Source organism: Typopeltis vanoorti, chromosome 24 (genome assembly GCF_054136105.1).
Source record: "Typopeltis vanoorti isolate ZY-2024b chromosome 24, IOZ_Tvanoo_1.0, whole genome shotgun sequence".
In the NCBI taxonomy this organism is placed as follows: domain Eukaryota; kingdom Metazoa; phylum Arthropoda; class Arachnida; order Uropygi; family Thelyphonidae; genus Typopeltis; species Typopeltis vanoorti.
The window spans coordinates 3,991,210-4,009,059 of NC_143572.1; the positions used below are offsets into that span (position 1 = coordinate 3,991,210).

Consider the following 17,850-nt stretch of genomic DNA (forward strand, 5'->3'; position numbering starts at 1 on the left):
AATATTTTGCTGGTATTATATCCAGCATCTTCAGAGCACACAAACAAAGTTTGTTACAAATGCGAGACAACCACAGTCCGGTATAACAGTGGGCCTAGTATAAGTAATGGAAGCACGCAACACAAGACTCAAGTCCTAATAGGCACCATCTAAGTTAAAAAAAATAAATAAAAACAGTAGCCCAAAGTTTTGAAAAATAGTAGTCTTAGAAAGTTTTAAAAAATAGTAGTCCAAAGTTTTGAAAAAAATAAAATAAAAATAAATAAATATTAATTTGGTCTTAGGATGACTGTCTCCCAAATCTTTGGTAGATTTATACAGCCATACTTGTTAAGGTTTGGAGTATGTTTTAAGGTGTCTGTTGATTCTAGAAACAATCACTCTGACTTGTAGAAGCATTTGTGCAGTACTTTTGTTTTTTTCCAATTGATCTTGTGTGTCGGGGTATCCAAAGTATGGTCTGCCAGACCCAATTTGCCATGGCGAAAGTGCGGGATATATTTTTTGTGTTCACTGAGGCGAATGTCCACAGTTCTTCCTGTCTGTCTGTAGTAGGCTTGATGACATGAACAGGGCACTTCATAGACTCCTGGATGTGATAAAGGAGTGAATCTGTCCATAGGTGAACGGATGAGAGTTGCCAATTTCACATAAGGTTTAAATACGGTGCGCAGTTGGTGTTTGTTAAGTACCCTAGATATCTTTTCAGATTGCCTTTAATGTGGGATGGTAATAGTTTTGTTGTAGTCTTCTGTGGTAGATAGTGGGGGGGATTTCTGGGTAGCATTTAGTATTTTATCTATCTTATGGGGATTATAGCCATTGATTAGGAGAGTGTGATGCAGGTGAGCAAGTTCAGCAGTGAGCGCAATGTCATTGGAATAGATTGCTCTAGCTCTATGGGTTAGTGTTTTTAAGATACCATATTGTTGAGAAGGGTGATGGTGTGATTTTGTGTAAATATCTCCCTGTTTGTGTGGGTTTTCTATAAACTGAAAATGATAAGGAACCTTCTGGAAGATGTGTGATCAGATTGTCCAGGAAGGGCAGGCAGTCATTGGCTTCTAGTTGCATTGTAAAGTGGATTTTAGGGTACTGGCTATTTAGATTCACTAAAAATGTATTCAATGTGTCTGGGCCATGTGGCCAAATAGCAAACATCATCAACATAGCATAGCCAGAGACTAGGTTTGAGAGTGGCTGTGTTGATAACTAGCTTTTCCAGATGTTCTATGTAGAAGTTGGCTAAGGGGAGGAGAAAGGGGGATCCCATAGCTGTCCTATCTAATTGTTTGTATATTTTCCTTTCCATGTAAAATAACCTGCCTGTACCGTAAATTTAAATAGCTGAAATATATCGGGGAAATTGTGAATTTAGTAAGTTAAGTGTTTCAGTCAATGGTACATTAGTGAATAATGAGGTGATATCAAAACTCACCATTAGGTCTGAACTATTTAAGTTGTGGTTTTCTAAAATACTTTTTAGATGGGTAGAATTTTTAACAAAAGAGGGAGACCTGTTTATGCAAGTGACTAGTAGTTTGACTAAATGTTTAGCTAGTTTATATATAGGACTGTTTATACTATCTACAATAGAGTGTAAAGGTGTACCTTGTTTGTGAATTTTTGGAGCTTCATATATTCTGGGTGTTTTAATGTGAAAGGGTTTGAGTTTGTTGACTGTTTCTTTTGGCCAGGAAGTGACTTTGTTCAATAACTTGCACACCTTATTCTTTTGTGAGTTGGTGGGATCTCGATCTATAATTTGATATGTTGACCTGTCTTGGAGAAGTGTGTGCATTTTGCTTTCAGATTCTGTTGTATCCATTACTACAGTTGCATTTCCTTTGTCTGATTTGGTTATTGTAATGTGGTTATTATTGCGTAGCTCTTTTAGAGCCATTATTTCTTTATGTGGGATATTATTTTTGGGAGGCTTAGAACGGATTAGGATATTGGTCATGTCTAACCTAATATTATTGGCTATTACTGGGGGCAGGTTATATATCCCACATTCAACGGAAGCCATTATTTTGGTTTTTGGAACTTCTTTAGGAGTAACGGCAAAATTGTGTTCATGACTTAATGCACTCATGGCTTTTTTGGTTAAAGTTACCGATGATAAGTTCACAACGACACTATCTTGATGTAATTGCAGCTGCTGCATAGCACTACATTGCTGGAGGATTTCAAATTTCTTCTGGTGCCGGTTTTTAACTTGAGTGAATTCTTTGTTGGCTGTAGAGTCGGAGATTCTATCCAGGATATCCCATAGCTCCGGGTTCAAAATGTCAGATAGTATATCATGTAGTGCACTGATGGAAGAATTTATTTTTTTTTTTTTTCAAAACTTTCGTTTTTATTTTATTTTATTTATTTATTTATTTTTTTAAACTTAGAAGGCTCTTATTAGGACTTTTGTCTTGTGTTGCACGCTGCCATTACTTATACTAGCCCCACTGTTACACCGGATTGTGGTTGTCTCGCATTTGTAACAAACTTTGTTTGTGTGCTCTGGAGATGCTGGATATAATACCAGCGAAATATTAGCTTTTAAGTTAATAAGTAGTTATTTTCTTATCAATCTATGTTCGTATCAATACCATTTGAATCCTATCCAACATGTGTGACAAACACATAAACCTATCCATTTTGTTGTTCAATCTGTACATTAATGACATTAGGAAGGGTCTAACAGGAGATGTGCAATTGTTTGTCAATGATATGAGGATAGGTAGGGCAATCAGGAATGCTATAGTTCCCCCACAGTTTGTAGATCTCTGCTTGGCATCTTGCCAAGAATAGTCGATTCATGCTGAAGAGGGGGAAAGAAATGAAGGACGTACGAATTGGTCACCAACATGCGAAATCACATGCTTTATAGGTAAAATTTTCCAACTGTTATACAAGTAATATAGTTAACTACAATGGTCATAAAAGAGAAGTTACTTTTTGGACTTGTAATAATAATTCATTTCACAATACGGACTGATTACCCTATTATTGGAATGGATTCTCCTCCTGTTGACATGCACAGAAGTGTCGAAGGGTCTTGAATCTGTGGGTGAACTATACTGATATCCAGCACTTAGAAAAAATTTGAATAAGCTGGAAATTTGGGCAAAGGAAAATGGCTATCAGTTTAATGTTAGTAAGTGTAAATTTATGCACTTAGGCATGAACATATTTTCAGTGGCATATTATATTAGCAGGGTTATGCTACAAGAAACTCATGAGTCTAGCGATCTTGGCATAATGATGGATAGGAATTAGAAGTTCAAAGGTCACATAGCAAAAGTTTGCAAATACAACTCAGTGGATAATTGCGATATTGAAGCAGACACCTTGACATGTCAGGATAAGTAAGTCATTTTGCCTCTTTATAAGTCCTTGATAAGACTTCACCTGGATTATTGTGAACAGATTTGGTCCCCCAGTTTCCAAGGGGAAAGAAGCTGTGGAACGGGTGCAAAGAGTTACAAAGATTATATCCAGATCATGGGATTTAGATCATGAGGACAGATTGCGAGTATGTGGATTACAGACTCTGGTTAATAGGAAAAAGAGGGGGTGATATGATATAGGTATATGACTTCTGAATGGATGTTATAGGATATCATGTGATGAAATTTTTTTATATGTAAGGTGGGGAGAGAAAGCACAGGGGCATCCATGGAAGTAAAATTTGTTCGCAGTCAAGAAAGAGGTAAGAGCTAGGTTTTTCTCTCACAGAGCAGTGAGTGAGTGGAATAGTTTGCCTTTAGGAGTAGTGGATGCATCTAGTGTGAATGAATTTAAGAGAAACGACAGCTGATTCGTGTGATTTTTAGTCTCTCTTGATGAGTCCTTGACTCCCTGGAGATCTCAGATAACAATAATAATTCATACCATTGATTCATTAAAGCATTGTTTATTTGTTTGTCTATTAATTTTTGTGATATTAAAATAGTCACTTGACATTATCTAAGTGGTTTGATACAGCATGAACTATGTCAGAAATCTTTTATATTACCTTTAAAACATTTAGAGAAACTTTTATCAGAAGCAGTTTGTGTTTTAATTATTATTTTATTTTTATTTTAGGAGGTGTTAAAATGAAATATCCCTCATGCTATGTATTTGTAACAGAAACAGATGAAGCTGCCCTCAGGACTCTTACTGGTGCTGCAGGTAACCCTTCATACCCTAATTTTGGTGTTGTTCCACCTGCCATTTCTTCCACACAAGTTTCTCTGAAGCCGACCATACTTACTGGAGTGCTTACACCACCTACATCACCATGTGATTCATCAGGACTCATGGGGTTACAGTTGAATAATAAGTTTTGCAGCCAGTCATTACAGGTGACATCTGATACTTATCAGCAGTGTTTACAAACTTGCTCACATTATCAGAAGCAAAGCCAAATTTCATCAAGTATTAAAAATTGTGTGTGGCAGGAGAATACCATTCCTTACCCTCGAACTCAGATTTCTCAATTAGAAGGGGGTCTGGAGGAAGCAAGTGGTCATTGGGATTTTTGTGATCCCACAAATAGGACAGCATGTAATTGTCTGAGGTAGCATTTTATTGTTCAGAAATTTTTAATGAAAAGTGTTTTTAATTTATAGCTATTAAATGTGATAAGTACATTAAGCATTTTAAGAACTGAAACTCAGTCATTCTGTGAATTGTTTTATCTCACTAAGTAAGTTTTTTTTTCATGTGTTGATTACCATATGCATCTGATGAGTTACATGCAGAAGTTGTGTTTTTGAATATGTAGTAGTTTGCTTTAATTTTAACTATTTTTCTTTTGATTCAGTGTTTTAAGTACTTTTGTATTTAATAATTTAATCAGTATTTATTTTTTCCATTTTTGATGATTGGCATAAATAACAACTAAATAATGATTTTAATTTTTTTTTTTTCCCTCTTCATCATATGTAAAAAAGAAGCAGTATGGAATGCATTTCTAAATAGAGATCACAGTGAAAGATCAGCTAAATTGTAAATAATAGTCAAGTAAAAATATTTTGCACTCTTGTTTTCATATGGTAATTTAAAAATTCCAGTGCAACGATTTGAATTTAAATGCATATGCAGATTTTCGTGATCAAGATCCCAATTTTCATAAATTTGCATGGTTACTAGGTTACAAATGAAATGGTATTTTTACAACATATATATAAAATGTTTTTTGGATAAAGTAAAGAGGAAAAATTCACACACACACATTGTTTGCCTGGTGTACAAATATGTGCCACCAAACATTGTACCCTCATGTAGTATAGTGTAGGGTGTTCATTACTAGTTTCCCATGAGTAGTTTTTTTCCAAAGTTAGTAATCTACTGACCTGCTCTTACATTTCTATCCTCTGAGAAATGCCAAATTGCACTTATCCACTCATCTTAATGATCTTCTGGGTCTTTTCTCTTTAATTTTTGATTCAAGCATCTGTTCTACTAATCTTTCATATCCCAAGAAGAACCTAGTGATATGTAGTGTTTTGATAAGTGAAATAATTGTGAATAGTACATCTTTAGGTGTGATTTATGTTTTTTGCCCACATGTTGAGAATGTAAGTATAATTCAAGTTAAGATCATGCCTGTGTGAATTCTGTGTAATAGATTTCTTAAGATCAGATGAAGAGTATTGTGTAACTGTAAATATTATGCTGTTTACTGTATTAATGCATATCATAGTTTTAGTAGACAAGGGTAGATATATAAGTGAATGTCTGGGTCATGGTTAATGAAATATGGGATTAATAGTACATTGCCTAATGTGAGATAACCATCGCCTTGCATCTTTGAAGGCCAGAAGTGGTTTGTGAAAAGAAAAAAAAAAAACCCATTGATTTTGAACAGGGTACCTGAATTATTCTTGGCCCACTCATAGTACTGTATGTTCTTCTCCCCATAGTTCACAAAGGATCATCGAGTAGATGTTGTTAGTGTTGAATACTTCAGCTACTCATTCTTTTCGTTGATTATTATTGCTGAATATAACATCTTGTATTTGTGGCTTAGAAGAAGCTTACCTATTTTTGTCTTCTTTGTTTTGATAACACATATTATTTCAGTCTGGTATTTATTCAATTCTTCTGCTAGTTTGATTTCTTTTTCATTGATTCTTCTTCCTCTTATGTTGATGGTGTTTATCTTGAACTCTGTTGAGTTGGAGTTTGTTCCAATATCTTTTTTTTTGCTGTTCTCTTGGTTCCCTGATGAAAACAATAGGAGGGGGTGGGGATTGTTGTTGTTTAACTGAGTATACACTCAGCTGGCATGAAATTCCATCATGTTGTACCATTTTATTTTTATTTAAACAAATAAGAATACATTTTATTAGCTAAATCCCAAATTGCCTGCCCATCGTCATTTGTTCAGTATTCAGGTTACCTACTAATAGAGTGCACTACAAGAAGGTGGACATTAAGACAGAAACCCTTGTTAGTTCTCTGCATTTTGTAAGAGGCTATGCGGAGGTCTCCTTCCAGTTATGAAACTTAAAAAAGTAAATGTTTTTAATACTTCCAAGGTAAGTCAGTTGAATCAAGAGTTGTGTGAATAAAGTGAAAGGCATCCTGCCATGTGCAAGGATGTTTGTGATTGTCTATGAAAATACTAGTGGTGGGCAGTAGATGGCATTGGTGTAGATGATGAGGTTCACTGTAATTGGTGGATTGAGTGGAGATGGAGAGTTGTAGAGTAGGTGCCCTTCCTGGAGGTGTCACGTTAATAATAATAATAATAAAATGCTTAAAAAAAACCTTAGAGTTCAGTGGATGCATATATTAATTTAATGTTCAATTGAATACATGATTGATTTTGGGTGTGTAAAATGACACACCTTGCCATTTTACACACCATTTCTTTAGCACACTCTGTTGAAGAAATTATCAGTTTTTCTGGGGCATATCCACAATCTTCAGTGAACTTTGAAATATAGTTGCAGTATTGTATAAATCATTCATTATAATTTTTTTAGGTATGTTGTATTGATTCTGAACTATGATATTAAATATACAAAAGTTGTTGATAAAGGCAGAAACTTATAAAGACAACTGGAGAAGTGGATACACACACATATGTATATATTTTGGAGCTTCCATAGCTCAGGCAGTATAGGCGAAGCCCTTTGGTTGGAAAGACCTGGGTTCGATTCTCATCAGTGACATGAGGAACCTTTATCTTGTCTCTTTCGACTAAAGGTGAGTTAGCCAGTCTCATACAGATGTAGGGATTTTTTTTTTCACCCAGAAACTCGGATTTTTGCTCCCTAGAACAGGTGCACCAGCCACCAGGAGGCATAGAGCCAACCACCTTATCCTCGAGACAGTCGCAGTTGTGAAGTCCACAGCTAAAGAACTTCAATGGTTCACAAAAACCTTAAGACAAGACATATAGATTATTGAGAGTAAAGATAACTTGCCTTGTTTATCTATCAGGAAATTGTTTCTGTGAAAAATTATAAGCCATTGTTAGAGCAGTTAACATTTAAAAAAATTTGATTTTTTGGCTGATGAACTTATCATAGATATGATCCATGTCTGGACAGTTCATTGCAGAAAAAATTTATCGCAAGAAAATTTGAAATCTATTTCATTGTCATTCCCATATATATGTAAATAATATTTTATGTATTATTTATTATTTCGATTATATTTAGCATTCTGAAATTTTTTATTCCATGTAAAGTTATTATTATTCTTTCTTACTTACATACTATAGCCTCTGTTGATGGAATATTAATTTTTACAAAACTGGGATAGGGACGAAAAGGTATTGCAGCCGCAGATGGTAATTTAGCTTATGCTGATTTACATCACTATGATAGTATTTACATAATTTTATTATCATTTTCTTTAATATAATTACTCACCTATGATCTTAAACTAGTTCTGTAAACAATAACAGCATAAAACATATTTTTCCTACGTAGCAAAAGTGGAGTCATTTTCAAAATACAAGTCTTCAATAACTAAAACACTTCATCTTATGAATTAGTTCTGATAAAATGTGTGTGTGTGTGTGTGTGTGTGTACACACACACACACATATATATATATATATATATATATATATATATACAGTTAAACTCCGTTTTTACGTTCCTGCCATTAACAACTCGATGTGGACATTATTTCCCGTGATTTGCGTTTTTTTTCTCGGTGGCAATACCGATTTTCGAATCGATTTCAGCAGAAATCTACACATTTCTGCTCTCAGGTGGATTGCTTTCGGCTGTAGTTTCGTTTCCGCCATCACAGTGACTGTGACTGATGCGCATGCAGCAGTACTGTAGTGATGAGCGATACCGTGATTTTTCAATCACAGTATGAATTGATATTGCAGAATTTCTGCAACATAATTTAGCATGTGAAAGTTGCTTTCAAGTTGCTGTGGTGGATTATCCATGTTAGTAACATGGAGAAAAAAGACAGAAAATATATTTCGGTAGAAGAAAAGATGGCAATTCTGCGACGTGTAAATTGGCATGCTGGAACACGTGTACATTTAGCATAAGATCTTGGACTCTCCGTGTCCACTTTGAACACGATAGTAAAAAAACAGGTCAAACATTGAACTCAATGCAAAACAATCTGGAGCTAAGTCAAAAAAAAAAAAAGCTTATTAAATTTTGTAATCTAGTATGTAGACTCACATACTAGCAGTAAGTAATCTTTTAGCCTTTTTTTAATGTTTTTTTACATTTCCTGCTATTTACACTTTCCTGCTATTTGCACTTTTTCCCATCAGTCCCCTGAAAAGTGTAATAAAGGGGTTTTACTGCACACACGCACGCGCGTGCGCACACACACACCACACCACACCAGGACGGGTGTCTAAGTGTGCAGAAAAATAGTGAACAGTTCGCAGAATAAATATTCTTAAATATGGTGCCCTTTCTCCCTAGACCACCATATTTCAGTTTTGTAAATATTAATATTCGATTAGAAGAACCTGTAGTATCTAGTAGTAAGTAAGAAAGAATATTTAAAACTTTTTAAGATGAAACAGAAATTAGGAAACTCACTGATCAATAAAATATTACTTTCACTATATAAGAATAAAAATATTATGAAAATCTAATTAAAATCTAAATAAATAATACATAAAAAAACTATATTTTGTGAAATTTATCTTACACTGCATTTACTTTTTATCAATGCAGTATCATTTAAATTTTCTAGCAAATAACATTTTCAGCAATTTTTTTTTGTGATGAATTTTCCCCATGATGAATTATCCTTGAACCTATATAATCAGCATTTGGAAAGTCCCTATGATTGATCAGCAAATATCTTTAAGAAACATTATTATTATGATTATTTAGTTCTGGTTTGGATAGCAACCCTCTCATAATGTATAGCATTATGCACTTCTGAAAGAAATTGTGCTTTGGATTATGGCAGTGGATTCTTGGGTATCTCCATGGAGTCACAAGACTCATTGTGGGAGACCCACACTAACCTTTATACACACACAATACTTACCATACATCTTAAATTCATTCCCTGTCAGGAAACTCAGAAATTAATATAATTTAAATTTAATATTTTTTACATAATTCAAGTATGATTCTATGGTGCAAGTATAATTTGGTTTAAATTGGGTGTGTCGGTGTATAATTATTTATGAATTTAAATTTAATATTTTTTACATAATTCAAGTATGATTCTATGGTGCAAGTATAATTTGGTTTAAATTGGGTGTGTCGGTGTATAATTATTTATGAAAAAAAAAAACTAGGAATCCTTATCTGGATAAACTGAGAAATTTTTCTCATTTTATGGGAATTGTGATAGGGGAGTAGTGAATACCCCCCCCCCCCCCCAAAAAAAAAAAAAAAAAAAAGAAGAGAAAAATGAAACTTCATCCTGCTTGAGACAAAGTATGCTAGCACCACAAGGCAAGTTATGAAATTGAAAACTTTGAATTATTGTGTTATTAGTATATATGTATTATTAGTAGGTGACAATCATAATGTAATTTTTTTAGGATATTTCAAAACTTACTCATTTTAAAGTTTAATTTAATAAAACTGTTGTCCTCATCTCATACTAAGTTGAATAGACAAAAGTCTCACAAAAAATTAATATATTTTTATCAATTCCTGTTGTTTTTAATTTGTGAGCAGATAGATATTGAAAGCTATGTCAGCAAACGGATAGTGTGTAGGCTGTGGATCCGAATCCTATTCTAGCCATGGATATTTATGAATATTGTTGATTAATTTTGTTGTGTGGTATGAGACTGCTACTCAGCTTATTGGAATCCAAAAGTGGTCTTTAGAGAAGGGAACTGTGTTATCTCATCTATGGTAATGTACAGTAGCTTTGCGATCTGTTAATTTTACTGAGGTTCAATTTCCTATAATTTCATAAGAGATATTCTAATATTGATAGATAGTGTATGAAATCTTGACAGCCTTAGTTATTATTGTATTTAGAAGGTTTAGATATCTCACTGATACATCTCAGCGATACTATTGATACTGATATTAAAACTCTTTGACACACACAAATTTGATTCCACATACTTATATCTTAGTCATAACCATCTGAACACAATTTTAAAAATGGCATAACAGCTCTGTACATGCATTGAAGTACTACCCAGTTGCAAAATTTTAGTGAAAAAACTTAATTGAGTCAAAGGATATACTTTTCTACCTATTGATCTATACTCCTTAAATCATTCCTTACCCCCCCTTTCCCCCAAAGATATGTAAGATACTTTAAATATGGAAACACACAAGTAGCTTTATCTAAAGGTCTTTTTCATTTTTTTTTTTTTTAATCTGAAGCATGATTGCATTTTGCCTGAAATGCAGTCATGCTTTAGAACTACACATCATAAGAATATTGTTTGTGTGTGTGTGTGGGGGGGGGTCATGAAAACAAAATAGGGGGACAATCTGACAATCACATTCAAATGTATTTTCATGCCCATTGATATTGTTCATAGAATTCTATTTTTTATGAAATCTCAGATGAAAATAGCTGAGAATTACTTCTGCGAACATATAAACCAGAGACTTACTGCAGATGTGCCATACTGTGTGGATGCCATGTGGTCTTCTAATAATTTATAATTAGTTGCAATGTCAAATAATCCTGAATTTCTGCTGATTCTTGCAAAATCCATTATTATCATTGTATGACTTTACATAGTTGTATAATTTTGTATACTTATTAAACCAGAACGTCTTAATGAATTTTAGTAAAGACCCTGAACCACTAAATTTCATATAAGTTCATTCATTCATAGTACTATGTCTTATATGCATACAGATGAATAGACAGAACAAGCCACAGGAATAAGAAGTGCTTATGTAAAACGAATCTTGATAGAGGAAAATATGCCAAACATTGACAGCCCTCGTATTTCAAGTATACTTATTTAATTTTCAGTATATCTTATTTTGAGTTACTCTCCAAAGAGCATTTATGCAAAACTGTCTTCCCATTTTGAATTTTAAATCAGAATTTGAACCTTTCATTCAACAAGTTTACAAAATAGTAAACTCAGATATCTTTAACAAAGATCTTTGGATGGAATTTTAATTTTATTGTTACTCTCCATAGGGGGATTTATGATCACAGCTACATAACTGGGAGGAAACTTTCATATAATAGTCTCTAAGAAATGCAGAGAACCAATCCAGACTTAAAACACATGCAGAAATATGATCAATTTCATGCTGGCTATGGCTTCACATGGTTCAACTGACCTGCTGTTTTCAACAGGGAACTAGGGTGAACAATGAAAATTCAATGATTGGAAAAACTTCATACCGAATAGAATTAAAGATAGATCCCACCATCATAAGGAACATCAGTGGAGAAGAGGTGGATCTGGCAGAGGAATTAGAAAATACTTGGTGAATGTAATTGGTGTTATTGAGGTGAATAAGACAAAATTAAATGAGATACTTCAAAATAATAACTATAAAATATTATATTCAGGCAGTACTGATCAGGGTATTTGAAGTAGCTATAGAATTCATAGCTAAACACAAAACATAAACTTCTTGAATAGTAAGTAGTTTTAAGTGAAGTTATGTAGGACATTTCAAATGGAAAATCAGACAATGAGACTTATTTGTATCTATGGTACTACACAGTTTCTAGTAAAAAAAAAAGGAAGTAGAGGATTTTTTGAGTCATTAGAGAGAGCCCTTCCATGTGAGTCACCTGTTCTTGGTGAAGTAGATTTCTCAATGATGGTACTGGCCGTTTTCAACTCTTTTTTTACTGTTCCATCTTCTGAACTGTCATCACTGGGATCCAATGCCTCACTGCCATGTTTGTCATGCAGTATGCTAGTAGTCTGGCACTACTTTGGCCCCTACTTCTGTAAAATGGGCCATCCTAGATGACCTGGACAGGATCAGTCAGCTAGTGGGCTTGCCTACAAGGGTCAATGGTGTTGTAGTAAGTCTCCTTTCACATAGTCCAGGGACAGGGTCCAAGGCTTGCTATGATGTTGATATGGTGTCTGAGGTAGCCCCAGCATTCTATTCCCTAGAAAAGTCATTGCTTGCTAGAGAATAGATATCCATGTGTGGCTCCTCAGTAGATGGGGAGCTCTGGTGCTGAAACATACTCCCTTTGAGAATGAATAATTTTCAATCCTCGGGCACCCCTCAACAAGCCCCAACTACCAGAAACTGTTGAAACATTAACTGAGAACAAAATTAAAAATTAAGAAAAAAAAACATCTGGGGCAGCAATAAACATATTAACATTTTTAATATTAACTCATCTTAAGAATGTTCACTCAGGAAAATGTCACCCTGCTTCATCTAGAAAGGTTTGGATGGATTGGCAAGATTTCTGAAATCAGTCAAGAAGCTTTGTTCAGGGGACATTCTTGCAGATACAACAACTCAGACACGATCAGAGCAACTCTATTGTGCAACATCTGTCAGAAGAATGCTGATGACAGTTACCCTCCACAAAACTTTGAGTCACTCTTTAGATGCAATACTGAAGTGGGATCTCCTCAATCTTCCTAGCAAAGAAATCCACTCTCAAATGAAAGACCAAGGAGTGACAGCCATGAGGAGAATACTTCACAGGTAGGATGGTCGCCTAATTCCCACCAGGAATATCGTTCTTATTTACTAATCAACTGACATCTGTGAAAGCAAGATATCTGTACTTTCCAGTTAGGTTCTACATCCCCAAACCCTTTGCACTGCTTTGAATGTTAAAATTATGGTCAATCTCAAACTGCTGGTTGTAGATTTGCCATCTGCATCTGATGTGGCAGCAAAGACCATGAGAACAAACACTTTAAGAGCAAAATGCCCTAATTTGGAGAGCGAGAGATCACCAAGCATGCTTCTGAGCATGTCAAAGGAGGAAGGATGAAAAGGAGATCAAAGAATAAAAACCAAATAGAGCATCCCCTTTCAAGAGGGAAGGAAATGGTATTCCACAAAAGTAGCAACATCTAGTGTGCTAGAAACCCTCCTGTTCTGAGAAGGCAACTATAACAAAAGTGTCAGTTTGGTCCTTAACACTTATGTTAATCCTACCTTCTCACAGTTAAAAAGTCTCTGAATGACATAATTTACTTGTTATCTCTTTATAACACATAAAAGATGAAAATCAATGTGGGCTCACTCCTGAGGACACGAGAAATGGTTCCCTTAATTGAAAATGCACTAATTAAAAAACTAATGGAATGTGCACTGCAGAGAATCAAGGACATGCCTCCACATCCATTAATAGATAAGATGGATACCTTTGTGCTCCCACGAGAAGATAAAACAATTAATATGTCTAGTGCCCTAGGAGTCCAATTTGATGACACCTTAGATATTTTGTCTGAGGAAGAAGAAATGATTGACACTGACTGCCCACAATTCTTCAAAAAGAAAAAAATCCAAGGACAATGAAAATTAAACCTCCCAACATCAGAAGCCACGTGATATCACCAAAAATAAATAATGAAAACATTTCTACAATGGAACTGTTATGGATTCCATCAAAACATTGATGACATCAAGGCTCTGCTTTTGTCTACAGGAAATATACCTGAAGCCCATAGATGATCTGGCAGTATAAAATGTAGCCATCTTTTATAAGGACAGATATTGACCTGCCCACAAAGGAGCCATCATCCTTGTGGGAAATCATACCTCTTTCCAGCAAGTTTCACTTAATACAAACTTAGAGGCAGCTGCCATCCTTCTCAGTCAGATCCTTTATTATGCATCTTTTTATCTCCTGAGAATATCTCTTAGGATGACCTTGATAATGTCATACTGCCTTTTATCATCCACTTTATTTTTAATGTGGAATTTTAATGGACACAATACTCTGTGGGATAGTGCCCAAACTTATATCAGAGGAAGAGCTGTTGAACATTATGCTCAACCATAATAATCTCTCTCTCTTCCTCTTGAATATAGGAAGTAACACCTTCTTTCATATGATATGCCTTCCAAAACACTCACTGCTATTAATTTAACTATCTGTTCATCCTCTCTCCTCCCACTGCTTATGTGAGCTTATGTGAGAAACTGATGATAGCTTATTTGGAGCAATCATTTCTTTGTGATATCTACTTTTTTACAAGGACAGCCATGTACTACATCACGGATATCACGATGAAAAATCAAGCAAGTTGACTGGCTCACCTTCTATTTCCTAACAGAGTTTGATTCTGCAACTGGCACTTCATCACCTATCAGTGATACCATGAATCATGTGACAGTGTAGTACACAAGCTGCCATAACTGCAATTTCTAAAACATCTAGTTGGTTTCCACTTTTCCCTAAAGCATGGTGGAATACTAATTGCACAGCAGCCAAGGAAGAACATAAGAAAGCTTGGAGTATCTTTTGCAGATATCCAACAACAAACATCATTGCCTTCAAATGTGCCTGAGCAAGACACATCTATCACCTGAACCAAAAGGAATCCTGGTTCCAATACACATTTTCTGTAACAAGGTCAACCAGCAGCAAAGAAGTCTAAAATAAAATCATGAAAATGAAAGTCAGATATACCACCCATCCATTTTTGATCCTTGAATGTAACAGGTATGCAGTTACTGATCCAACAGCAATTGCTGACACTCTTTGGGTGTCTAAAATCTCTTTGGGAAATTTTTGCTACAATATTAGCAATATCTTGTTATCTCCAAAAATTGTCCAAAAATGTAAAGCAGAAAAAACAACATACTCTATTAAATTTGAGTGGTATATACAGAAGAATACAACAGAGGCTGTTCATGAAGCAAGAAATGAATTCTACTTTGTGTAAGTAGTGATCCTTATGTTAAGGATCAGTTGCTATACTTGCTCAGCTGATTTTCTGTAATATTTTTGCAGATACCTGACAAAAGGTGATTATTATTGTCTTTCCTAAGTCAGGAAGGGATCCAAAATCTCCATTAAATTATCAACCAATTGCTCTGACCAGTTGCTTGTGCAAGATTCTGGAAAAGATGGTTAACCCTTGTCTTTGATGGTTTCTGGAGAGAAATGGAAAGAAGAGAAATGGAGAGAATTAATTTGGCTTCTTCAAACCCCACTGACTTGTCCACCTAATTCAACTGGAAGCATCCATTAGTGATGCCTTCCTAAAATGTGAGTACTTAGTATCAGTTTCCTTGATATGACAGCACTTGGAGATTTTGGAACAATTAAAGACCTACATAACTTTGGTCTCAGCAGGGACCTCCCCCTTTTTATCAAGAACTTTTTATCCAACCAAGTCTTTATTTGAGTGGGAACCAGGCTCACTTGACTGTATACCTAAGAGGAGGGATTCCTGCAAGTCTCAATTTTAAGTGTTGCCTTTTTGCAATCAAGGTTAACAGAATGAATAAATAATGCCCTCTGTGTGGATGACTTTACCATCTTCTCTCATTTATGTAATATGAGGGTCATAAAACAAGAGCTTCAGGAGCTCGTATTTGACAAGAAACTGTTTCCTTCTTCATGTATGCCAATTGTGAGATAAGTGCTGCAAAGCAATGAATATCCCTCACATCCTTATCCTCTACCTCTTGGGGATGCTGGTAGATGTTTGCTGCTCCATTTGTGTCATGCACTGATTAGAACAGAACTTGGCTATAGGTCCTAAGTTTATGCTTCTTCCAGAGATAGTACAATGTGATGGTTATATCCCATCCACCATCAAGCCATAAGAATTGCAACTGGAGTACTTCAAGCCTCACCAGTCCCCGGTGTCCACATCAAGGCAAGTGAACCACCCTTGTTGCTTTGATAGGTTAAGAAATGAATTCCAAATATAGAGAAATATTTTGGAAGATTTAGAGAAAACATCTATGCCAGTAATAATAGTAAGTTTCTGCTGGAATTCTGTCAGACATGGACATTATTACAAACAAACATGTTCCAAAATAAAGATGTGGATAAATTCACATTGAAGGAATATACAAGAAATAAGAAAATTCTTATGTTATTATATCTTTTCAGTTGCTCAAGATACAAGAGCATTACAGTTGTTATTGAAATAGCGAGCAGTCGCTGTTTAGTTTTGAGTAAGTATATAATGAGTACTACACTGAAAAGAAAAATACATATGAAAGTTTTAAAAAGAATCAAAGTTGACTAGCTTTCAGAGGTGAACTGTAGACTTAAACACACAAATATCATTGGAGAAAAAGTGAAAAGTTTTGAAAACAAGAACAAAACTTTAGGTGATTGACAAAATCTAAAGAAAACATTGAGGATTCAGCAGTCAATAATCTGGCATAGTAGATTGGAAAAAAGAAATCACATAGAAATTTCCTGGCAAATATGTCAGCATATCCTTATAGAAGACATAGAAAAATGTAAGCAAGCAATGTGTAGAAGTAATTAAACAATAAAGGCATAGCATATAAATTTTTAAAATAATTCGGAAGATAAATATTGCGAAGGCAACAAAATGTTCTGGAAACTATTGAAATATCTTAGACATGGGAAAAAAAAAGTACTGTGAAAGGAATCACTGATGATCCAAGTGATAAAAAACTGAAGAGATGGATGATGCAATGTCTGGAATAATAATAAATATTGCAGCAATAAAACCCGTGTTCTATGGCTGTCCTGCTGTGGGCCGAAACAGGCCAACCCATAATAAAATTTTAAGATAGACAAAGTGTCCCAGGGTCGAGGATGTAAGATACATATCTCAATCAATTTTACGATTATAATTTGTGGAATTTTTTAATTGATCCCAGGGGAAGTGCCTCGTCCCCCTGTGGATGCCCATGACCGTGTGATTGCATTTTTATCGATGTATGAAAGTTTTGAGAGGGCATAGCGCATCACCGCTCATCTTAATTAGTTCAATGCAATTAATTGCAGGATAACTTTGAATACTTCTGCGTAGAGTGGGGGAACAATCTGTTTTAGGATTTATTAGAAAACAACAATGAAGGAGAATGCTATATTTGGTTGGTATATTTGAAATACTCAAAGATGAAAATATGTGAACCATCATTTATAACACATGTAAGAATAGGAAAGAATAAGTGTGAGTAGAAACACTTTCACAAATTATTAATAATTATCATTTGTGATATGTGTGTCCTATAAGTTGCTGGGTAGAGTGAATAGCATGATCCTATAAAGTCTAGACATGAATAAGTGAATTTATGATGGCATAATTTTAAAAAAAAAATTATGAAGAGAGAGAGAAAGTATTGCAGAAATAAATATGGTTTGATGGAGCAGCAAATCATCTCATAAAATTTGGTGCATATGTTATGTGTATTCTCTGGTTTGTGTATATTTCGCTCCATTTTCCAAGAATTTTATTTTGTTTATAGACGCAGTATACATAACATCCGATCATTATCAGAATTATTCACACTTTCGGGAATCCTA

General features: G+C 34.8%; 1 protein-coding gene across 1 annotated transcript in view; it reads left to right on the forward strand.

The window, feature by feature from the left end:
* The window catches only part of LOC150092894 (mediator of RNA polymerase II transcription subunit 13-like), a 557,023-nt gene that overhangs the window by 223,051 nt on the left and 316,122 nt on the right, over positions 1-17,850 (forward strand). The window contains exon 7 of the mRNA XM_090414065.1: positions 4,084-4,558. Within this exon, the coding sequence (XP_090270191.1) occupies positions 4,084-4,558 (475 nt within the window). The remainder of the gene's footprint in view (positions 1-4,083; positions 4,559-17,850) is intronic.